Source organism: Pleurodeles waltl, chromosome 9, assembly GCF_031143425.1.
Source record: "Pleurodeles waltl isolate 20211129_DDA chromosome 9, aPleWal1.hap1.20221129, whole genome shotgun sequence".
Classification (NCBI taxonomy): domain Eukaryota; kingdom Metazoa; phylum Chordata; class Amphibia; order Caudata; family Salamandridae; genus Pleurodeles; species Pleurodeles waltl.
In genome coordinates, this window is record NC_090448.1 from 266,904,664 (window position 1) to 266,929,269 (window position 24,606).

Below are 24,606 nucleotides of genomic sequence, written 5' to 3' on the forward strand. Positions count from 1 at the left end.
GTACCCAGTGGATCCCCAAAGGTTCACAGAGGCAGAAATAGTGGGGTCTAATGCTCTATTTGTGGTAGTGTGGGCGAGCAGTTAGGCTTATCAAGGAGTTGCGTTAAGCATTTGTTGTGCTCACAGAGGCAATAAATGAAACACACACTCAAAGAATAAATCCAATACCAAATTCGAAAAATAAAATTTGCTTTCATATATGCTTTGAACCAAAGAACTTTGTTATAAGGTAAAGCAGTTTTGAAATTCAAAATACTTTTCAGAGTCTTCAATGCTAACCTATTTTGGGGAGGGGGTGGGTGGGGGGGGGGGGGGAACAAGGATGTAGTTTTGTAGATAAGTACTCAACTTACAAATCCAGCCTTTGGGGTTTTAGGTCAACACCAGGCAGGGTGCAAATCAGCACCAAGAGTGCACCAACAGCGGAACAGGGGTGGGCGGGTGCAGAGGTCAAATTCGGGATCAGGTGCCCAATGTAAACCAATGGAGACTAGAAGTGAACGAAGATTTGCTGCTCACGACAGATGAACAAAGCAGTGTCAGGTGTTCATCTCCTGGTGTTAAGGCAAGCACCTGGGGGGGCCACAAGGCAGCACCAAACTTACACCCTCAGTGGCACAGGGGTGGCTAGGTGCAGAGTGCCAACACAGCGTAAGCCGCACAATGCAAGTCAATGGAAGGGGCAATTTTGGAAAAAGAATGCAGGCTTGGGCCTGGAGGCTGAATGAAGAAAACCCACAGCTGCCCAGGTAAGTTGGGATGCTGAAGGACTCAGGGACAAAGTCGGCCCAGCTCTCCATGGTCCACAGGCTCCAAATGCAGGGGAATCCTTTGACATATGAAAACAGGTTACTTGGTGGTCATGGTCAGTGGTGTTCTTCGGATTGAGGCTGCAGGCTTCGAGGCAGAGTCCAGCAGGGGTCAAACCCACAGTGGACTCGGACTCAGAATTGCTGGGGAACCTTCACAGGACCAGTGGCCCACTCAGACTCCAGCTTTGGGGGTCGGGTGCAGAGGGGGGTCCAGGTGCAGTTTTGCAGTTCAAGGCAGAGTTCTTTATCTTTAAAGTTGGTTTCTTCTGGACAGGTCCACTGTCCACTGGAGATCTTGGTCTTTTTGTCTAAGTCAGGCAGTCCTCCTAGGGATTTGGAGGTCACTGGATGCAGGACGGGTTGCCTTTTGATGCAGAATCACTGACAGCTGCGGACAGGCAGGTAGGACTGGGGCCAAGTAAGTTGGTGTCTGAAGTCTTCTCTGCTGGTTCAATGCTGTAGTGTCCGGCTCTTCTTAGGTTGTCAAGAATCTGAGTTCTAGGATTCAGGGGTGTTACCTAAATACTGAATTTAGGGGTATTACAGGGGTGCCAGGCGGTAGCCAATGGGCTACTCACCTTTAGGGTGACTACACCTTTCTTATGACCACTTCCTTTGGGAAGTGGACATAGCCCTAACCCTACTGGCCTAGTTCCTTCCAAACAAGATGAAGGAATTTAAATAGTAGTCCAACTTAAGGGTGGGACTGGCATGAAGTAGGCACTAATCCTAATTTAACTTACATTCTCACCAGTTCTGCCACCAAAAGTGGGGTCTGGAACAGGGGGCCGTTTTCTCTACCATTTGGAGAGGCCTGGGTTGCATTTTAAAGGGGGCAAGGCCTTTGAGGCTCCCCACCCTGGAACGTCCCACGTGCCTGGAGGAAGTGTGTGCACCTCCACCCAGAGAAGGCCTTTGTTCTGAGCCCTCAAGAGCATTGGTTCTCACCTAAGGGGGCTAGAACACTGTCTAAGGTGGCTGCATTGGTTTGCACCAATCAGTGACCAAGCTAGGTGTCGGTAATGTTTCATGGGGCACCTGTAAGGTGCCCTTTGTGTGCATGTATTAATACATTCATCACTGAATTCAATGAGGGTTTATTAATACAAGATGTTTGATACCAGACATCCCTATCTTCAGTGAAGCCATCAGGTAGCTGAGGAACTCGTAATGATCAGTATCCAGTATATGTATTTAGAATGGTTTTACTGATCACTTGCTATGTCTGAGAATCGACAAAGACATAACACAGGAATAGCTGCTCACACAGCTGTGCCCCCCACATGTAATATAATGCACCTTGCCTTAGGGCTGCAAGGCCTGCCGGAGGGGTAACTTACATATACTGCAGGCAGTGTTAGGGGACATGACACACAGGCTGTGGGCTGTGTCATGTTTAAATTGTATCTGTGCACCAAGATACGCAGTCTCCAATGGCAGCACTGTGTGCAGTTGGTGAGAGGGTCCTTGAGGACGGCACAGCCTGTGCTGCAGCCCTCAGGGGCCTTCTTTAAGGTCCCATGCCCTTAGTACCAAGGGTACCAGTTGCTAGGGGCTTACAGTGGCAACTAAAGGGTTTGTCAATTGGAAAAATGACTGTGCAGCTTGGGAGAAAGATCTGGCACTGGGGACATGTTTAGCAGGTACCCAATGCACTTTCGGTCAACATTGCAACAGAAGCCAGGCAAAAAGTGGTGGGTAACCATGTCAAAAGAGGCACTTTCCTACACTTACCAACTGTTAAGACTAGACTTTCTATTTGATTATTTCAAAATATCAAAGCTACGGTCACACTTTGACCTGTAAACACACAACATACAGGTCAAACAGAAAGGAATTGCTCCATCGCCTTCAGCTATTCAGAAGGGTGAGCCTACACCAATCTTTATCCCTCTCTGCCACCGGGTGCCCTCTTCACAGTACAGTGGGACCCAGAAATCATTAAGGGCCTGATTACAACCCTGGCGGTCACCAGAGTCCCCATCCGCCAGCATGTCCACGAAAGGCTGGTGGAATGGGGGAAGTCGGGGGGCCCTCCACTGCCCATGTACAGCCCCGTTGTGCATTCCACTGCCCAAATTACAAGCAGTGGAATGCACAACGGGAACTGCTGAACTTGCTGCACTACCACATTGGCGCCGGCTCCATTAGGAGCTGGCTGCAATGTTAAGGCCCTGTTCCCTGCTGGGCTGGCAGGCGGAAACATTGTTTCCGCCCCCCCGGCCCAGTGGGGAACTCAAATTAGGGCCGGCAGGGTTGAGGCCGCCTGATGGCATTTATAATGGGGACCTAAGTTTCTATCCATCATGTGTTTCTGTCCTTAGGGTCGGAGGTCTATTATGGAACTACTGCAATCAACTTTTGGGCAAATCGGGTTCTGGTACCACCTCGTCACTTTAGTACCTGTGTAAGTACCCAAGCAATGAGTGTCTCGCCACTCTAAATCCTAACAACTGGTGGTTGCATAGGTACAAAACCCTAGCCTCAAAAACAATCCTTTTGGGAAACCAAGAGGTACAGTTCCACTAGCAAGTCACAGTCCCTAAGATGGCCTGCAAGATTAAAGTCTCCTGTTACTTGGACAGTGTCCTAAAGGACACTTCTTCAAAGATGCCCAAAAGCTTGAATTGGTGGGTTATTTTGGGCTGTTTACATTCCTTAAATTCCTGAAGCTCACAACAAAGATACTGTCGAAGAGGGCCAGACATAGCATAGCGTAAAATGCTGTTACATTTTATTTTTATGTCTGGCACCTTTACTACATAGACCAAAACCAAAAATCAAATGTTGCCAAATGAAGCAATTGCACATGGAGTGCAATGGTATGGAAGTCTAGGAAACCAGTGATGAATGCCTATTGCCCAGTAACCCTCGACTGCCCAAAGATTCCAAAAGGCCTCACAAATCGCATCTAGGCTGGTAATATAAATTAAAATACAATTAACTCTCTAAAAAGTATTCATGACATTAAGTTATTAGAGTAAATAAATATAACATTCACATTAAATGACCTACCTTTAGCCTCCTGCGATTCATTCGAACATACCAGTTTGTAAGCATGTCCACAAACTTTACTAGTCGGGGCACAACTGTGAACAATCTGTAGGCTGGAAGAAAATAACACAAAGTAAAAAAATAAAAAAAAGTTTCCTTTCACAGAATGTTTCTTCTTCATGCTTCATAGACTCAGACATATGACTTCACCACAACTGATTAACCCCAAAATAACCACAAATGATACATTTTTGGACACAAACACCTCTGAAGTCAGAGAAAGAAAGTGAAACAGACAGAACCTTGTTGACAATGAGAAAGAGAAGAACAGACTACATCATAAAATCAGATGCTGGCTTTAGGAAGGATTCAGTATGATAAGCATGAGGCAATCAGAAAGACAGAGAGAGAAGAGTATGTGGTAAATCTACACCCACCACAGAGTCTTCAAGTTAAAAATGGACCTCTGACAAAAGAGATAGGCCATTGTTCATGGTGATTCTTTGATCTGTTGATTTAGATCACCTGGAGAGCAGGAAATGTCACTGCTGTGATTCTCTAAACAAAGCTTTGAGGTTAACAGATTTCCCAACTTCTTTGAAAGATAACTTGTAGGCATGGCAAACAAAAGCAAAAAAGGCATATGCATTGGGTTAGAGCATTTAACATGCCTAACCTTCTAGAGAAGACGACAGTATTTGTTACAAAACACTTACCGAATGCCTAGGTGACCAGTACATGACCCATACAGATACCAATTTCAGGCTAAAGATGTATTACATATAGAAATTCCAGAATATGACTGAGAAGGAGACTACTTACCAGCTAATCATTTTGCCTGGTTCCAGTAGACTGCCTTATGAAAATGTCACTGCCCTGGGGAGTTTAGTGTCCTCATGAACCTGATAATACTTTGAGAAAAGAGCTGGCTGTCCTCAGCGAGCGTTTAAAGAAAAATGCAATATGGTGGTAACACTCGGACGAAGAATGTAGTACTTTTCAAAGGTGCTTCAGTGAAAGTGATACATCATGATATAAGATCACCTCCATGAAAACCGTAGGTACTAACTGTTTAAATGAAGTGGAATTACCTCTTTGGTAACTCATCAGTACTTTAATGATAAATTAAGATTCAAAAAGGAAATAGAACACGCAAGACCAGATCTACCACAATGCTATGAAGGCACACACCTGTGAAACGTTCTGAGCTGTTTTTCTGAGTGCTTTCACAACCTGTTTGTTTATGAAGCCTGTGGCTTTCAGGAAGGATGGCCTGCACTGAGGGGTTTAATAGGTAAATATTTTACTGTTTTAATTGTTTTGCAGCATTCAAAGTCAGTTGGGCCTAAAAAGGTTATGTTTCTCTAAAGAGCTTTAATCAAAGATAAATGTCAAGTCAGTGAAACCTGAATAATACTGTTAAAATGAAAGGTGGTTACCTTACTGATAAATGATCAATACTTTACTGTTAAAGGAAGACTACAAAATCTCTCCTCCTCCTTGGTGGGATAATCAATAGGAGAAAAAGGTAAGAAGTGACAGACTTGAGCACATACACCACCATGGGGAAGAAGGCTGGGCTAAGAAGGACTAAGTTATGACAATAAGAAACAATGAACGGAGTGAAAGAAGAAAGGTAAAGCAAACCTTTCAGAAAACAAGCCACTAAGGGTGATTCTAACAACGATGGCTGATCAGGGAGACACATGAAAGCTGACAGGAAGCCAGATCAGCCTTGCTGTACAAGAAACAATGCAAACCTACAAAAACACAAATTAAATAGATTCAAGCCTTTTGATTCACAACATTATACACATTTATTCCATCCACCTGCAGAAATTGATCTATTGCCAGTTTTCCAGCAGTCAAGATAATGTTTACAACTTCTTCAAGAAGGTAAACGTATTCCACAGCTGGCACTGCTCAATTTCCACACCTTCAGTCACAGCATTTGAAGATTACACTGGAGGACCTGGCCATCCGGCTGTAGGGTAGGTTCAACCCTTGGAGAATAGAGACAGATTGTCAAATGCTCAGCGCCATGTAGTGGGTGTATCTGATCTTCCGTGTCCAATCTAAGGTGATAAGGATCAGCTATGTTTGATCCTCCTGCACCTTTCAGAGGACATTTGACAAAAGTGTTATCTTTAGAAATGCATACAACAGGTGCTGAGACCAGGTCAGCCTTAAGGCATCACCCACGGAACCATACAGACAAAGGTTTATGGCACTAAATTGAGGACGCTTCCTGTTCTGGACCATGTTGAAGACATCCACGGACTGACACCCCAATCTGAAGATGATCAACTCTGTAATTTCAGACACTTGTGCTTCTTCAGTGAGAGGCACCATAGAATCCACTCATTTAGAGATATATCGCAAGATAGGCTACCAATGGAAAAATTCCTTCACTGAGTCCAGTATCACAGGTGAATAGACACACAGTACAGAGTCCATGAACCAATACTGTCCTGTGTGATGATCAAAAGGACGGTGGTTGTGTTGCCAGAAATGATCTAAGTGGAGTTTAATTATACTGAAGGGAAAAATCCTTCAGGACAAAATTGACTATCGAATTTACGTGCAGATATTGCTCTAAAACAGACTAAAGACTCTTTGCCCCCTTTTGCGCCCCAGTGATGAGGCGACTATTACCACAGTAGCCTGTGCTTGTGGAGGGATAGACAACCCATCTCCAGACTGTAGTGGTATTTCCACCCGAGTAAGTCTAGGCAAACTTGACTGGAAGATCTGCACCTCAGCTGATAAACACCCTTGACTTGGAGCCACTGCTATTGCATGGTCCCTGTATACAAAACAGCACGATGCCCAAAACTGTAAAGCCAAACAGATACAAGACCCATAGTACAGACAGATGCACTCAAGTCATAAACCTCTGATGTTTGCCTGAACAGCTAGGACTCTCTGAGAAGAAGGAAATACTTTCCTGCAGACTTCTAGCACTGCACCTTTGATGGTCAACCTCTGCATTGGAGTGGGAAGAGACTTTTGTTAGGTGATGGCAAAGTCTAAATCATGAGGAAGTCTCATCACGTTACAAAGATTTTTTTTTAGGAGCGCTGGTGACGGTCATGACCAGCCAGTCATCTAAGCACAGAAATACATAGAAATAGTTTTGTGAAAACATGAGGAGTGGTCATCAGCCCAAATGACAAGAAAGCAAAGGGACGAACTGGAATCCTACATTAAACTTTGTGTAACACCTACAAGCAGAGAGAATTAGAAGAAGGAAATAGCATCCTGGAGGTCCAGGGACACCAGTTAATCCTTTGTGTTCAGTGCCAGAAGAACTGGGCTCAGAGAAAGCATCTTGAACCTGTCCTACCAAATGAACAAGTTCAAAAGGCTGAGATTTATAAATGGTCTTAGACCACTGTCCTTTCTATCGAGCAAGAAGTGGACTGGATGACTCAACAGTCTGTTATGATCAACTGCCAATTGGTGAAGTGGAAGACCTCCCATTTTCTGAGACAGCAGATGCGGTAGTGGAAGAGGGGACTGGGTCTGCTGTAGCTGCCAATGGCAACTTTTGATCCACCCCTGCATCAAAAGGAGAGGTACACTGAGGTGTCATGAGCAGCTTAGAGGGCTGTCTCTGTTGGGACAGCGGAGCTCTGTAACAGGCTCTGAATTTTCTGTATCGCTGATGGCACTCTATCACAGGCAGGACCAGGTACTGTGACTGTGCTATAGCACTGCTGTTCTTGAAGCACTAAAGGGAAGAACCGCCATTTAACCACAAAGCTGATTGCCACTGAAGGGCATGTCTATAAAAGTCACTTGCATGATTCTTGAAAAAAACAGTTTAACACAAAAGAGTATGTCCACATAATGTAAAAGCTGTGTCCAAGGATCCACCCATTGCACTTGCAGAATCCAAGTCACACACCAAAATCTCGTTTTTGAGTTATCCGAGCCATCACTGTCCAATTTGGAAAAGGGTTTCTACATGCTTCCAGTAGGCTTATGGCTGTCATTTTTGCCAATTCCCACAAGAAGTGGCAAAAAAGCCCAGCTGTCATGAGTGATTCTCCGTACAGAGAGTAAGACTGCTTGAAAGAAAAACCTTCCAGCCCATGGAGCCTAGATATTTTGACTCCATGGTCAGAGGAGACAGAGACAGAGTTAGGATTCAGTCTGGAAGATGAAGCTTGAATCGCCAGGCTTTCTTGCGACTGGAGAGAGGGCAAACAAATTTGGGTCACCCATAGCAGGCCTATGGCATTTGAAAATTTGCATGTGGACTGCTGTGCCCAAGAAAAGGTTCTCTTAGGCAGCCAAGATAGGTTGCAGTAGTGGCTCATTAAACAGGAGAAAGATCTTTGCAAATGAGAAAGTAGATGCAAGACTACAGTCAAAATATAGTATATAGGCACCTTGGAGGACCACGTCGTATTCAGAGTTGAGTTCCTGCAGCCGTGAGCTACACTGTGGTAAATGAGAATAGTGTCTTTGTCAGGGCTCAGAGGAAAGAATTGTCCCCTTCAGGAGAAGTGTCTTGGCCACTGGTAGTTTATAAGACTTGCATCAGAGTAAGAGGAAGCAAATGGTCAGCCCTTTGAATCATCAACTTTTTCTTGCCCATATTCTGTATTGCATGTCTATGGGGGAGGAGCCGATTACCACTCTTTGGGAGACTGGTTGCATGGAAGCAAAGTTAGTGATTATTAGTGCTTGTACAACCTAATCTTGAGAGAGCACATTCTGAATAACTGTGTGTCTGATTTGTTGCATCAGTACCTGGTGGACTCTGATTTGACCTCTCCCCAAGGATTGGGAAAGAAGGCAGACAAATGGGTCCGCACTAGGGTGACCAGGAAAACTCACAAGAAGAAAGATACAGGTAAGCACCAGGAGAAGGGTGGGGACAAAACCAAAGAGTCTTCATCAGGCCCACAAAATTCCTCTGAGGGTGGGGTCAAATCCTCTTCCTCCAACTTCAAAAAGCCTTGGTGTTATGTCTGTAAGAACATAGGCCAGGAGACAGCTCCTGCCCTAAGAAAGGCACCAAGCTAACCACCACTACCAACCCCACTTCTACTTCTAGTGCCCCTAGCAATAGCAGAGGTGGTGGGATCAAGGAAAATGCCATTTGTTGAAGTTACACAATACACACACACACACACGTTTTGCCTGATATCGATATTGATACTGACTTGACTGAGAATGTGCTGGGACCCTGCTAACCAGGCACCAGCACCAGTGTTCTTTCGCTATAAATGTACCATTGTTTCTACAACTGGCACACCCCTGGCACACAGATAAGTCCCTTGTAAAAGGTACCAGTGGTACCAATGGCCCTGTGATGAGGGAAGATCGCTAAGGGCTGCAGCATGTGTTGTACCACTCTAAGGGACCCCTCACCTAACACATGCACACTGCCCATTGCAGATTGTGTGTGTTGGTGGGCAGAAAAAGGCAAAGTTGACATGGCATCCCTCTCAGGATGCCATGCACACAAAATACTGCTTGTGGAATAGGTAAGTCACCCCTCTAGCAGGCTTTAAAGCCCCCCCCCTAAGGCAGGGTGCACTGTACCACAGGTGAGGGCATAGCTGCATGTGCAATATGCCCCTACAGGGTCTAAGTCCATTCTTAGACATTGTAAGTATGGTGTGGCCATATTAAGTATATGGTCTGGGAGTTTGTCAAAACGAACTCCACAGTTCCACAATGGCTACACTGAACACTGGGAAGTTTCTTATCAAACTTCTCAGAATAATAAAGCCACACTGATGCCAGTGCTGGATTCATTAAAAAATGCACACAGAGGGCATCTGAGAGATGACCCCTGTATTTTACCCATTCCTTCAGTGAAGGACTTACTGGTCTGTGCCAGCCTGCCACTGAGAGCTGAGTTTCTGACCCCCTGGGGTGAGAGCCTTTGTGCTCTCTGGGGCCAGAAAAAGCCTACACTGCGTGGAGGTGCTTCACACCTCCCCCCTGTAGGAAATGTAACACCTAGCAGTGAGCCTCACGCTTTGTTTTACAATTCCCCAGGGCACTCCAGCTAGCGGAGATGCCCAGCCCCTGGACAAAGCCCCACTTTTGGCGTCAAGTCCAGGGCAATAATGAGAAAACCAAGGAGTCACCCCCTCGGCCAGGACCACCCCTAATGTGTCCAGAGCTGAAGTGACCCCCTCCTTGAGAAATCCTCCATCTTGCTTTGGAGGATTAGGCCCAATAAGGATAGGGATGTGCCCCCCTCCCCAGAGGGAGTGGGCACAAGGAGGATGTAGCCACCCTCAGGGACAGTAGCCATTGGCTACTGCCACCTGACCCTAACACACTCCTAAATTTAGTATTTGGGGGCGACCCTGAACTCAGATCATCAGATTCCTGACGACCTACAAAGAAGGAGGACTGCTTATCTGAAAAACCCTGCTACTTTGGCCCCAGCCCTACCGGCCTGTCTCCTACTTCAGAGAACCTGCAGCAGCGACGCATCCTGCGGGCCCAGAGAACTCCCCCGACTCAGAGGACTGCCCTGCACTTAAGAAGGATCAAGAACTCCCGTGGACAGCTGACCTGTCCAAACAAGAAAGAAGAAACCATCTTTAAAGGGACTCCCACCTCACTCCAGTCCCCAACACTCTGCACCCGATGCCCCTGGCTCGTGTCCAGAGAAACTAACTATTCAGAGAGGACCCCCAGGCGACTGACAACGTGTCCACCCTAGGCTGACCTCCCTGCACCCCCACGACAACGCCTGCAGAGGGAATCCCGAGGACCACCCTGACTGCGACTGCCCGGGACGAAGATATCTGACGCCTGGAGAAGCACTGCACCTGCAGCCCCCAGGCCTGTGAGAAACAGACCACCGATGCAGCAGTGACCAGCAGGCGGCCCTCATCAGTGCCCAGTCGGTGGATGGCCCGAGAAGCCCCCCTGTGCCCTTCCTGCAGCATCCAAATGACTCCCGGGTCCCTCCAATGAGTCCTATTGAAAAGCCGACGCCCTGTTTGCCCACTGCACCCAACTGCCCCGTGCCGCTGAGGGTGTGTGTTGTGTGCCTACTTGGGGCCCTTCCTGTGCTCTACCAAACCCCCCTGGTCTGCCCTCAGACAGTGCAGGTACTTACCTGCAAGCAGACCGGAGCACCCCCTTGTCTCCATAAGCACCCATGCTATTTTGGCTCTTGTTTGACCTCTGCACCTGACCAGCCCTGAGTTGCTGGTGTTGGGTGTCTGGTTGTTTACTTGAACCCCCAATGGTAGGCTACCTATGCCCCGAAGACTGAAATGTGTTACTGCTTAACTTGCCATGATAACTAAATTGTACTTACCTCCCCCCAGGAACTGATGAAAATTGCAGTGTCCACTTTTAAAATAGCTTATTGCCATTTTATGAAAAACAGTGTACATTACTGTTTTGATTCAAAGTTCTAACTATACCTTATCAAAGTACCTTTCATTGAATGTACTAACCTGCAATCTGACCCTTGTGGTTCTAATAATAAATGAAACAAAAAATATTTTTCTATATAAAAACATATTGGCCTGGAGTTGAGTCATTGAGTGTGTGTTCTCATTTATTGCTTGAGTGTGTACAACAAATGCTTAACACTACCCTCTGATAAGCCTAACTGCTCGACCACACTACCACAAATAGAGCATTAGTATTATCTATTATTGCTTCCATCAAGCCTCTTGGGGAACCCCTAGACACTGTGTAACCTATCTCTCATTTTGAGATAGTATATACAGAGCCAGCTTCCTACAGTAATCATTTGTCCCCGGGACATTTCCTATACATCTGAGTACCATGTCGGTCTTGCCCATTGGGGGGTTATGAGGATGACTTTGGTCTGGCCTTCTCCAGCACCATGGGGATCAGGGGAACTGGAGGAAAAGTGGATCAAATTTCCCTGACCAATTTATTTACAGGGCTTTCCCTTTTGACTGGTGGTGAGTAAACCTGGAGGCAAAACGTTAGCATTTCACGTTTGTCGCTGTGGTGAACAAGTATATGCTTGGTATGCCCCAAATGTTGAAGATCCTATTGACTCTGTCAAGCCTCTTGGGGAACCCCTGGATTCTGTGCACACTATATCTCTTTTTGATATATGTATATACAGAGCCAGCTTCCTGCATGGGACTACTAACAGTAGTCAGTCTAAGGGTGTAGCTGGGCTCACTTTAGGTGCTGTAGTGGGGTCTGGGCGGGTTAGGGAGACCACTGAAGCAGTGTATGTCTCTGATGGGGGCACTGACTTTGCCACCCTTGCTTCCTGTCCCCTTAACATGGGCAAGTACAGGCAGCATCCTCTGATAAATGGCGTTCAGGCTGAGGCCTTCAGGGACACAGGTGCCAGTGTCACAATGGTGACTGAAAAACTGGTGTCTCCTGAGCAACACCTACTTGGTCACCAGTAACAAGTGACTGATGCTCATAACAACACTGTGTGCCACCCAATGGCAGTTGTTGATTTATGGGGGGTGGGAGGGTCACTGGTCCGCAGACCGACCTGTAGAGTGTCTACTAGGGAACGACTTGGTGATTCAGCTTAGGCTGAAGTGGAGTTGGAAGCCCAGACAGCAATGCTAGGCATCACAGGGCATATTTTTGCCATCACTGGAGCACAGCGCCAAAAAGAATAAAGGTTAGGGAAACCTGGAGCCTGGAACAATGGCCCAACAACTTCCCAAACCTACGAGTATAAACAGTAAAAAGGTGCCCCCTACTCCAGCCTCCAGTGAGGATTTAACCCTAGATGGGGAAGAATCCACTCCCTTGGCAGATCCTACACTAGAGGAGCTACAATCTGACACACCTGAGTTCTTGGGTGCAGGGGGCCTGCCAGGGAGGAGTTCAGTAGGGCACAGAAGACTTGTCCCACACTGGAGGACTTGAGACAGCAAGCTGTCACTTAAGAGGCAGGGGATGTCAGTGGCACCCACAATGCATATTGGGAAGAGAACCTCTTGTACTCAGAATCAAGGGAAACCAAACCTGGTGTCACTAGGAGGTTGGTGGTTCCTCTGCAGTACAGAGATTTTTTGTTAACCTAGCACATGACTGCCCCAGGTGACCTTCCAGGGGAATAAGCAAAACTTGGGACAGACTTGTCCCTCACTTTCACTGGCCCCATATGTCAGAAGACACAAAGGAGTTGTGTCGATCCTGTGTCACCTGTCAAGCCAGTGGCAAGACAGGTGGCAACCCAAAAGCCCCCTTAATTCTATTCCAGTGGTTGGGGTACCCTTTGAGAGGGTTGGGTGGAAACTGTTGGCCCCTTAGACCCTCCCACAGCCTCTGGGAAAGGATTCATTCTGGTGGTGGTGGTCCATGCCACCAGGTACCCAGAGACTAGTCTTATTTAAGACCACTACAGCTCCTGCAGTGGCCAAAGCCCTTCTTGGAATCTTCACAAGAGTGGGTTTTCCTAAAGAGGTGGTGTCAGACAGAGAAACAAACTTCATGTCTGCATACCTAAAAGCCACGTGGAAGGAATGTGGTGTTACACACAAGTTCGCCACCTCTTACCACCCCCCAAACCAATGGTTAGGTAGAGGTTTAATAAGACTCTCAAAGGCATGATCATGGGACTTTCTGAAAAACTCAGGAGGAGATGTGATGTCCTACTGCCATGCCTCCTTTTCGCCTACAGGGAGGTCCCTCACAAGGGTGTGGGCTACAGCCCACTTGAACTTATGTTTGGGCAACCTGTTACGGGTCCTCTTGCTCTTGTAAGAGATGGCCGGGAGCAACCTCTCAAGCAAGACATAGTGGACTATGTACTAGTCCTCAGATAAAGGATGGCTGAGTATATGAAGAAGGCCACTAAAAACCTTCAGGCCAGTCAGGAGCAGCAAAAGCAATGGCATGACCAGAAGGCTGTACTGACTGTGTATTAGCCAGGACAGAAAGTGTGGATCCTGGAGCCTGCTGCTCCTAGGGCACTCCAGAACAAGTGGAGTGGTCCAAACAATAGTGGAGAGAAAGGGTGAGGTTACCTACCTGGTAGACCTAGGCACTCCCAGAAGCCCCCTCAGGGTGCTTCATGTGAACCGCCTAAAGCCCTATTATGACAGGGCTGATATGACCCTGCTCATGGCTACTGATGAGGGGCAGGAAGAAGCCAGTGACTCTCTCCCTGACCTCTTCTCCCACACTGCAGCTGATGGCTCAGTTGATGTGATAGTCCTTGCTGACTGCCTCTCTGAGTCACAAAAAGATGACTGCCGGAATCTCCATTGACAGCTCTCAGAACTGTTCTCATTGACACCTGGTCATACCACTTGGTCTGAACACATCATTGACAAACGGGACAGTTTGCCAATAAAAAGTAAAATTTACAGGCAACCTGACCATGTCAGAGACTGCATCAAGTCTGAAGTTCAGAAGATGCTAGACCTGGGATTCATTGAACACTCAGACAGCCCTTGGGCAAGTCCTCTGGTTCTAGTCCCAAAATCTCACTCCCAAAATGGAAAGAGAGAAATTAGGTTTTGTGCTGACTATAGAGGGCTCAACACGGTCACAAAAACAGATGCTCATCTATCCCTAGGGCCGATGAGCTAATAGAAACACTGGCATCTGCCAAGTATCTGAGCACATTTCATATGACTGCTGGGCTGAACATTGGCAGCTCAAATTATGAAATTATGCTAAACCCAAAACAGATTTTTCAACCATTGGAAGGTACTATCACTTTACAGTAATGCCCTTTGGAATGAAACATGCACCTACCACATTTCAGAGGCTGATGAATACAGTCCTCCAAGGATTGGAAGCCTATAGTGCAGCTTATCTGGATGATTTAGCTGTCTTTAGCTCCACCTCGGAGGATCACCTGGTCCACCTGTGGAATGTTTTGGAGGCTCTGCAGGAGGAAGGCCTCACCATCAAGGCCTCTAAGTGCCAGATAGGGCAGAGGAAGGTTGTATATCTAGGCCACCAGGTAGCTGGAGGCCAGATTCAGCCACTGCAGGGGAAGATCCAAAGCATTATGGATTGGACTCCCCCTACTACCCAGACCCAAATGAGGGCCTTCCTAGGCCTCACTGGGTACTACAGGAGGCTCATTAACTATAGGTCCATTGTAGCCACTCTTAATGACCTCACCTCAAAAAGGAAGCCTAAGGAAGTTTTGTGTACAGCTAGCTGTCAAAGGTTTTGAAGATGTTAAACAGGCCATGTGCTCTGCACCTATTCTAAGAAGACCTGACTACTCAAAGCAGCTCATAGTTCAGACAGATGCGTCTGAGGTAGGGATTGGGGCAGGTTTGTCACAACTTAATACAGAGGACCACAACCAACCTGTAGCTTTTATAAGCAGAAAGTTGACCCCCAGGGAAAAGCATTGGTCAGCAATAGAAAGGGAGGCCTTTGTTGTGGTTTGGGCTTTGAAGAAGCTGAGGCCAAACTTGTTTGGCACTCACTTCCTTGTTCAGACACACCACAAGACACTTCTATGATTAAAAGAGATGAAAGGTGAAAAATCCCAAACTGTTGAGGTGGTTCATATCTCTACAGGGAATGGACTATACAGTGGAACATAGACCTGGAAATAACCACACCAATGCAGATGGACTCTCCAGATATTTCCGCTTAGACAATGAAGACTCATCTGGGCAAGGCTAGCCTTATTGTCCTTCGTTTTAGTGGGGGGTGGGGAGGGGTGCAAGAAAATATCCTCTTTCTGGCATGGTTACCCCCACTTTTGCCTGTTGTCAGTATGTTTTTGACTGTGTTCACTGGGACCCTGCTAACCAGGACCCAAGTGACTGTGCTCTCTCCCTTTAAACTTGGTTGCTTGGACCACAAACACCCCGCATTTGGCATACTGGTGCCCCCTTATAACTCCCTAGCATACAGTACCCAGGGCATTGGGCACCATGCAAAGTGTATCTGCAGGCCTGCCATTGCAGTGTGAGTGAAAGGGTACATGTACCCTTTAAACTACAGGTCACTGTAAGTTACCACTATGTTAGGCCCTCCCAGACTAGAGGGCAGGGTGCAGGTTCCTGTGTGTGAGGGCACCCCTGCATGAGCAGAGGTGCCCCCAAGAACTCCAGCTCCATTTTTATGGACTTCTTGAGTGCGGGGATGCCATTTTAAGAGTGTACTGGGCATAGGTCACTGCCTATGTCTAGCTACATAATGGTAACTCCAAATATGGGCATGTTTGGTATCAAACATGTCAGAATCATACCCCAATACTGTTGCCAATATTGGAAGTATGATTCCATGCACTCTAGGGGCTCTTTAGAGGACCCCCAACATTGCTCCTACCAGCTTTCTGGGGCTTTCCAGGGCAGCCCAAGCTGCTGCCACCCCTCAGATGAGTTTCTGCCCTCCTGCTGCTTGAACAGCTCAAGCCCAGGAAGGCAGAAAGAAGTATTTCCTTTGGGAGAGAGGGGGCAACACCTCTCCCTTTGGAAACGGTGTTACATGGTTTGGGAGGGGTAGCCCCCCCAAAGACACTGGTATGCTTTGAAGGGCACATTTGGTGCCCTCTTTGCATAAACCAGTCTGCACCAGTTCAGGGACCTTCAGTCCCTGCTCTGGTGCACAACTGGACAATGGAAAGGGGAGGGACCACTCCCCTGTCCATCACAGCCCCAGGGGTGGTGCCCAGAGGGTTCCTTGATTCTGCCATCTTGAATCCAATGTGGGCAGAGGCCTCTGGATGGATTGAATGGCCAGGTTAGGCAGGTCACATCAGAGCCCCCTCCTGAACACAATCCCCTTTCCAGGGCTCTTTAAGGTCTCCCTCTTGGGTGGGTCCTCAGGTTCGACGAGCAAAACTCCAGCAGGATTCCTCTGCATCGTCTACTTCAACATCTGGCAAACTGGAACTGCAACTGGACCCTCCAGGAACCAACAATCTGCACCCAAAACGAAGACTGCTTCCAACATTGTTTCCACGGCTCCTTCCAGCTTCTAAAACATTTCCGTGGCTGAGAATCCTCTGAGGGCAGCAAGTCTACAGTCTGCAAGAGAAGGAAGAAGGAATCTCCTTTGGAGTGAAGGAGTCACTCCCCTGCATCTGCAGACACCAACTGCAACAACGACCGGCTGTGTGGATCTCCTCTCATCCTGAGCTGCGTGGATCCTGCATCACGGGTGGAGGTCTGGAGTGGTTCCCTTATGTCCTCTTTGCCAGCTATCCCACTCTGGCGCAGGTAAGCCCTTGCCTTCCCACGCAGGACAGTATCCCCATGCACTGCATCTCTTGCAGTTACCAACGCCTGTTTGCATCTCCTCCAAGTGGTCTTCAGGCTCCGTGTAGCTCCGGTCCCCAGCACTCTTCCCTGCAATGCACAGCCCTCTGCGTGCTCTCCTGCGTCGTGTGACCCTTCAATTGTGCTGTGTGGGCTCCTCTGCAACGCCTGGGTCCTCTTCCTTCCTCTGCCTGAGCTGGTCAGGCAGCTGGAGGGCATAAACCTGTGAGGGGTGGCAGCAGAGCACGTTGCCTGGATAACCCCAGAAGACTACTAGCAGCAATGCTGGGGGTCCTCTAAGGAGCCCCCAGAGTGCATGAAATCATACAACGAATACTGGCAATAGTATTGGGGTACGATTCCAACATGTTTGATACCAAACATGCTCAGGTTTGGAGTTACCACTATGTAGGTGGACACAGACCTGTGTCCAGTACACGGGTAAATTGGCTTCCCTGAACTCACAAAGTCCAGTGTAATGGAGCTGGAGTTCATAGGAGCACCTCGGTTCATGCAGAGGTGCCTTTCCACACAGGTACCTGCATCCTGCCCTATGGGCTAGGAGGGTCCACCACAGGGGTGACTCACAGTGACAGTGCAGTGACCTGCAGTGAAAGGGTGCATGCACCTTTTCACGCAGGCTGCAATGGCAGGCCTGCAGACATTTTGCATTGGCTCCCATGTGTGGCACAATACATGCTCCAGCCCATCAGGGAATCCCTGGTGCCACAATCCCCTGGGTACCAAAGTACCATATACTAGGGACATTTATGGGGGCATCAGTATGCCAATTGTGGGGTGGGCTAAGTCCTAAGCAACCAAATTTAGAGGGAAAGAGCACAGTCATTGGGGTCCTGGTTAGCAGGATCCAAGTGGACACAGCCAAAACACTCTGACAAGCAGGCAAAAAGTGGGGGTAACTGTGCCAAAAAGAGGGTACTTCCCTACAAAGCAAGAACAGACGCAAGAGTAGGTAGAGGTCAGCAACCTCCACTTAGAGCAGTAGCGGGCACACAAAGCTTTTTTTTAAAACAATTTAAGAGGTTCTATGACGTACATGTTCGCTGCAAGGTACTGGTTCGTCTTCAGGTGCATGAGGTCATATTCCTGGAGTCATGCCCCAAGCGGAACACCAGAGGCACACACTGTGCAGTCACCAACATCTGTTTACAACCTTCATGGCTTGGTTGGGACCTTGTAGTTTTAAGTGGGAACATCGTACCCATGCAAACTGGAATTCAGTTTGAAAACTTGTCAAACTGACTAAAAAGGGAGTGAAAGTCCAGTTCCACATTTGGAAGGTGCAGAAAGAAAGAAACTGAGATCGGTTCACAGGAGTGGTGTTTGTTTCCTCCATGAAGAATTTATTTTATTTTGCCTATGACACTTTTGGTGTTTCTTATGGAAAGATCTCTTGGGAGATCGTTCAGCATAAGGAGAATTACCTGTCGGAAAATGGTTACGTTTTGGTGTAAATATAATATAATACACTGTTCCAAAACTAGCGGGAGGAAAAGAGAAGGAGTCCTAAAAATCAGGAGCAAAAGTCCTCACACACCACATTCGGTGTCATGCTTCATCATCGGACAGCTCCTCGTCAGGCCGGCGCTGCAATGCCTGACGGGCACCCCCCGAAGGGGGGCTCTTTGCCGGAGGTCTTTTTGTTAACGATGATGCCGCGGAACCAAGTATGGGTCCGAGAAAGAGGAAGGAAAAAACAAGAAGAAAAAGTAAAATTGGCTCAAGACCCTCACTAAATAATTTATTACTAGCTGTTGGGAAATGGTCTAGATAAAAAAAAAAATTAAAATAACAAGGGAGTGAAACAAGAGATAATGCTCAGACACTCACACAAAAATCAGGATAGAGGAACACAGTGATTATCCGAAATCCCTCAATATGTGGTCAATATACGGTCGACATGTTTCGCGTCTCTTATGGTCCAACAGGATCCCCTGACGCTTCTTCAGGACCTACTTAATCATTGGACTTCTCCAATTGAAAACAAAGGCAAAAAAATTATCAGCTCCTGCGATCTAGCGCTCACAGTCAAGACGTCATCAGTCACTTACTAGAGGTAAACCGGACTGGCTTTCCTTTCCTATCAGTCACCCTAGATACAGGGAGAAAACTGAGATTAACAAATTGCGTAACTACTTCATCTGCACTCGGAGAGTGGTACGTTTAAGTAAAAAGTAAAAAATTAGTGACAAACTGTGCAACACATAGTGATAAAGTGGATGATAGCAACCCATGCTCGTGATATATAGGAGGGCTTACCATCTCCATTAGAGAAAGGGCTTCATGGGATCACGCAGGCCTGTTGCCCGGTTCACAATGAATCTAGTTATGAGATAAACACAGACAAATAACAGAGGGACCGGGTGTCTCTGTTACTAAATCATCAGCCAGAGCTATAACATGGTCACTGGGAATAAGCAAAAACAAAGTTGGAAGTGTAGACTGGATACAGATAAAGTGTAGTATGCATCCACACGCACACAATAAAACCCGAAACACAGCAGTAAAACTACAGATATATCGTCATAGGTTACATGGTGATAGTGATAATCACCCTGGTTTTTGATATATGTACATGAGGTCTGTAAAGTGCCCACCTTCAGGAAGAAACCTACAGCAAGGTAAGAATACACTCGAGTTATATAACGAGGGTTAGTGTATAAAAAAAAATAAACAATAAATATAGGAGGTAGTGATAGGGGGGCCAGGGTGTCCTATCCGTGCTAGTTCCCTCCCTATTCATATCAGAATCAACTTCACATGTAGACAGCACTGAGCCCAAGTGGTAGGGGGATATATGTCCCATCATTGTATTTCAAGCAGATTACTAAAGCGGGCCGCTAGATGAGCAGCGCGCCCCACCCAAGGAGCCGAAGAGCATATAAGGGGACAAGCGATCTAAGTATCGCGTCCTGACCGACGCTCTGAACGGACCCGAAGCACTTACTTATGTGATTGCCGGCGTTCGATGCAGCACCTACCCCTGCGGCTGCGTTCCCAAATGTGAATAGAGCCGGGAACTCGGAGTATAAATAATCTGCGTGCTGAGCGCGCGTTGTACAATTAGTCAATTAGTTGCCAAGCAACTTCTTCGAGCTTGGTAAAAGCGATCAGAGAGGGAGAAGGGACTTTACCTATAAGATCGCTATAATACAAATCACTGCGGCGGCCATCTTGAGCTAGTGAGTAGTCACCGAAAAAGTGGGTAAATACTCCAGTCACGATTTACAGATTGAGTTAAGGACTGTCCACCAACATAAGTTATGAAAACACCGGTCATAAACTCCTTATGTTAGTAAAAGGAGACATATTTTTAGAAAAGAATGGTAATTAAAAAAAATTAAAAAATGATATGGTCAGAGACCCTGTCAGTAATCAATCTTGCAGCAGTCAGAAGAAGATCCAGACTAGGGGTGAGTCATTATAAAGCCAGCAACCGTCTACATTGAGAGATTGAACCAAGGAATGTCATCATTCAATCCTCAACGGTGGGTGTTAAGTCTGTATACCCAGCGTTGTTCAAGCTCAAAGAGTGGGCGAGTACCTGTCAGGGCACAGGTCTGTAGTACTACCCACCACATGTCATCTGGTGTGTGATTAAATTCAATAAAATGGATGCTAAGTTTCGTTGTGGCACGTCCACAGCGGATGTTGCTGCGGTGTTCATTTATCCTTACTTTCACAGGTCGTCTGGTCATCCCTACATATCGCAGATTACATGGACACGTGATCAGATAAATACAATTGCAAGTATTGCAATTGGTATGTTTCATCAATCGCCATGTTAGTAGGGGTTCTAGTTCAAGGGTGTCTACCTGTTTAGTAAGCGAACAAACGTTGCAGTTTCCACAAGGGAAATGGCCCTTAACCGGGGGGAGGTCCCATAGTGACCTTTGACTGGTCGGGGTCATGGTAGGTCTTGGTCGAGTATGTACCAACATGTCTTTAATGTTGGCGGTTCTCTTGAAAGCAAAAACAGGCTTGGGAATATTCTCACCTCCACTGCAGAGGACTGACCATCTTTTGTTAATTATTTTTTTGACTGTGTTGGAAAATGGTGTAAATGTAGATACACAGGTAAGTTTGGTTTCCTTGGATTTAGGAGTCAACTGTAGTAGTGATTCTCTGTCAAGGTATTTGGCTTGTTTGTAGGCTGTATTGATGACTCTGTTCGGATAGTGACGGTCATGTAGTCTAGTCTTAAAATCAGCAGCTTGGGTATTAAATAGCTGCAGATTACTGCAGTTCCGTCGGAGGCGTAAAAACTGCCCATACGGTAAATTGTCTCTTAATGCCTTAGGATGGTGGCTGTCATATAATAACAAGCTGTTCCGATCAGTCACTTTATGGAAGGTTCGAGTTTTCAGTTGGCCTTCCTCAATACTAATCAGCAAGTCTAAGAAAGAGATCTCTGTAGTAGAGATAGAAGATGTAAAGTTCAGAAAGGGATCCAGACCGTTTATCCAAGTGGTGAACGAGTCTACTTCAAATATGGAGCCGTGCCATATGACAAGAATGTCGTCTATATACCGACGCCATAGTTTTATGTTGTCAAAAAAAGGGTTGGACTCAGGTAGGATAAAACGTTTCTCAAAATCGTACATATACATGCAGGCTAGGCTCGCGGCAAAGGTACTGCCCATCGAAGTGCCACGAATCTGGTGGAAGAGTTTGTCCTCAAACTGAAAAAAATTCTTAGTCATGGCTAAACTAGCACAGTGCATGATGAAGTGAACAGGAGTCATTGAATCTAAGCTGGCAGACAAAAGAGATGTCTCAACTACCTTCAGTGTAGCTGCCTGCGGAATATTAGTGTATAAAGCCTCGACATCAAGGGTGATGAGGGCATTGACGTGGACTGTTGAGTTGATGGACTCAATGAAATTCAGGACGTCTTTAGTGTCTCTGAGGTAAGTGGTAGATTGTTGTACAAGCGGTCGTAAAAAATGGTCACAAAATGTGGATAGTGGTTCGAGAACGGACCCAATCCCTGAGACTATCGGGCGTCCAGGAGGAGGAGATCTGCCCTTATGAATCTTAGGGAGACAGTAAAAGTACGGAATACGTGGATCCTCAGTGTCCAGAAATTCTGCTTCTTTCTGAGTTATCCAAGTATTGCTGTAGGCTTCCTCTATCATACCTCGGATCTCTGTTTGCAGACTAGCTGTAGGATCCTGATCAATCCGAGCATAGTAAGTGGAATCACCTAAAAGTCGAAGACATTCCTGTCTATAGTCCTCTGTGTTCATCACAACAATCGCGCCTCCCTTGTCCGCTGGTTTAATGGTGATATTGGTATCAGCTGATAGATCTCGGAGTGCCTCATTCTCAACTTTACGTATATTGATAAATCTATGCTGTGGTCATATTTTCGTAACGTCAGAGGTGACCGCTTTTTCAAAAGCCAGAACCTCACAAGGCATCGAGGAAGAGGGAGGTATGAACTTTGAAGGTCGTCTGAGACCAGAGTCCAAAGGAGAGTCATCAGTGGATCTGTCTTTGAAAAAGAATTGAAGACAAATTTTTCTGAAGAACTGAGAAAGTTCACATTGCAAACGAAAAGGGTCAGTCTTAGGAGTAGGAACGTACCCCAATCCTTTATTCAATGCCCTTGTTTCATAAAGGGAGAGAGGCCTTGAGGACAAATTTACCACTAGATCTTGGTTGGGGGGGGTCTTGCCCTGGCTCCTTGTGACCATCTGTGGTTCTTCCTGAGACCAATGAACTCTCCTGCCTCTTCCTCTTCTTCTGCCTCTTCCTCTGCCCCTGCCCTGGCCTAAAAAAGGCATGTATGGTGGCATTGGGCGTGGTTGATAAAAAGGGAAGGGTTGTTGCCATGCCATCGGGTGACCTGGATGGTATTGTGGAAAGTTGTAATAAGGTTGTGGTCTCTCGTCTTCAGTACTCCATCCGTCAGAGGATGAGCTATGGCTATATTTGCGAGGTCTTCTACCGGGTGAAGAAGATTCGTCTGATGAGATGGATGGCGTATCTATAGTGTAGTCTTCCTTGATATAAGGATAGACCTTCTCTCTATTGAACTTGTTGATATCTTTCTGTAACTTTGTGATCTTCTGTTGTGTTAAGAACTCTTTTGTTTCATTTAGATCAGTATTGATTTCTGCTAGTCTGCTCTTAAATGCTGCTATAGAAATTGTAGTTTTTAGTGTATTCTCCATAAAGGTGATCTGTATAGCCATGGACTCTGCTAGTCGTCTGGATGTATTAATGATTAGGACTAGCCAGTCCCGAGTGCACTTCCATGCAATCTGAGCCCAGTCCTTCCTAAAGACAAGGTCCTGTAGAAAGATCCTGGGCATATTGGACACAAGTAGTCCATTGGGGGCTATGTTAGCTCTGAGGTATTCGGTCTTGATGGTCCCATGTAAGACTGTTTTTATCAAGTCACGTTTAAGTGAAGACAGTTTGTCCCATTCTTCCTTGGTGGGACCGGATGGTCCTGCACCATTGTTAGTAAGAATGGAAGGGGTCTGCAAGATAGCATACACAATGTCATCATCGAAGCTGAGACCTTGAAAATTATCCATATTGAGGATCTCAGAGAAATTATCTGATCAATAATCCCACAGCAGACCTGCTGTTCTGAATATTTTGAATAAAGAGAAGGGATCGGAGGATTTTATGGTCCAGTGTACACCCTCCAGTCAACCTGATAATATAATATAATACACTGTTCCAAAACTAGCGGGAGGAAAAGAGAAGGAGTCCTAAAAATCAGGAGCAAAAGTCCTCACACACCACATTCGGTGTCATGCTTCATCATCGGACAGCTCCTCGTCAGGCCGGCGCTGCAATGCCTGACGGGCACCCCCCGAAGGGGGGCTCTTTGCCGGAGGTCTTTTTGTTAACGATGATGCCGCGGAACCAAGTATGGGTCTGAGAAAGAGGAAGGAAAAAACAAGAAGAAAAAGTAAAATTGGCTCAAGACCCTCACTAAATAATTTATTACTTGCTGTTGGGAAATGGTCAAGATTAAAAAAATATATATATATTAAAATAACGAGGGAGTGAAACAAGAGATAATGCTCAGACACTCACACAAAAATCAGGATAGAGGAAGACGGTGATTATCCGAAATCCCTCAATATGTGGTCAATATGCGGTCGACATGTTTCGCGTCTCTTATGGTCCAACAGGATCCCCTGACGCTTCTTCAGGACCTACTTAATCATTGGACTTCTCCAATTGAAAACAAAGGCAAAAAAATTATCAGCTCCTGCGATCTAGCGCTCACAGTCAAGACGTCATCAGTCACTTACTAGAGGTAAACCGGACTGGCTTTCCTTTCCTATCAGTCACCCTAGATACAGGGAGAAAACTGAGATTAACAAATTGCGTAACTACTTCATCTGCACTCGGAGAGTGGTACGTTTAAGTAAAAAGTAAAAAATTAGTGACAAACTGTGCAACACGTAGTGATAAAGTGGATGATAGCAACCCATGCTCGTGATATATAGGAGGGCTTACCATCTCCATTAGAGAAAGGGCTTCATGGGATCACGCAGGCCTGTTGCCCAGTTCACAATGAATCTAGTTATGAGATAAACACAGACAAATAACAGAGGGAC

General features: G+C 46.5%; 1 protein-coding gene across 1 annotated transcript in view; it reads right to left on the reverse strand.

The window, feature by feature from the left end:
• Window positions 1–24,606, reverse strand: part of IARS1 (isoleucyl-tRNA synthetase 1) — a 703,557-nt gene that overhangs the window by 276,629 nt on the left and 402,322 nt on the right. The window contains exon 21 of the mRNA XM_069206674.1: window positions 3,828–3,919. Within this exon, the coding sequence (XP_069062775.1) occupies window positions 3,828–3,919 (92 nt within the window). The remainder of the gene's footprint in view (window positions 1–3,827; window positions 3,920–24,606) is intronic.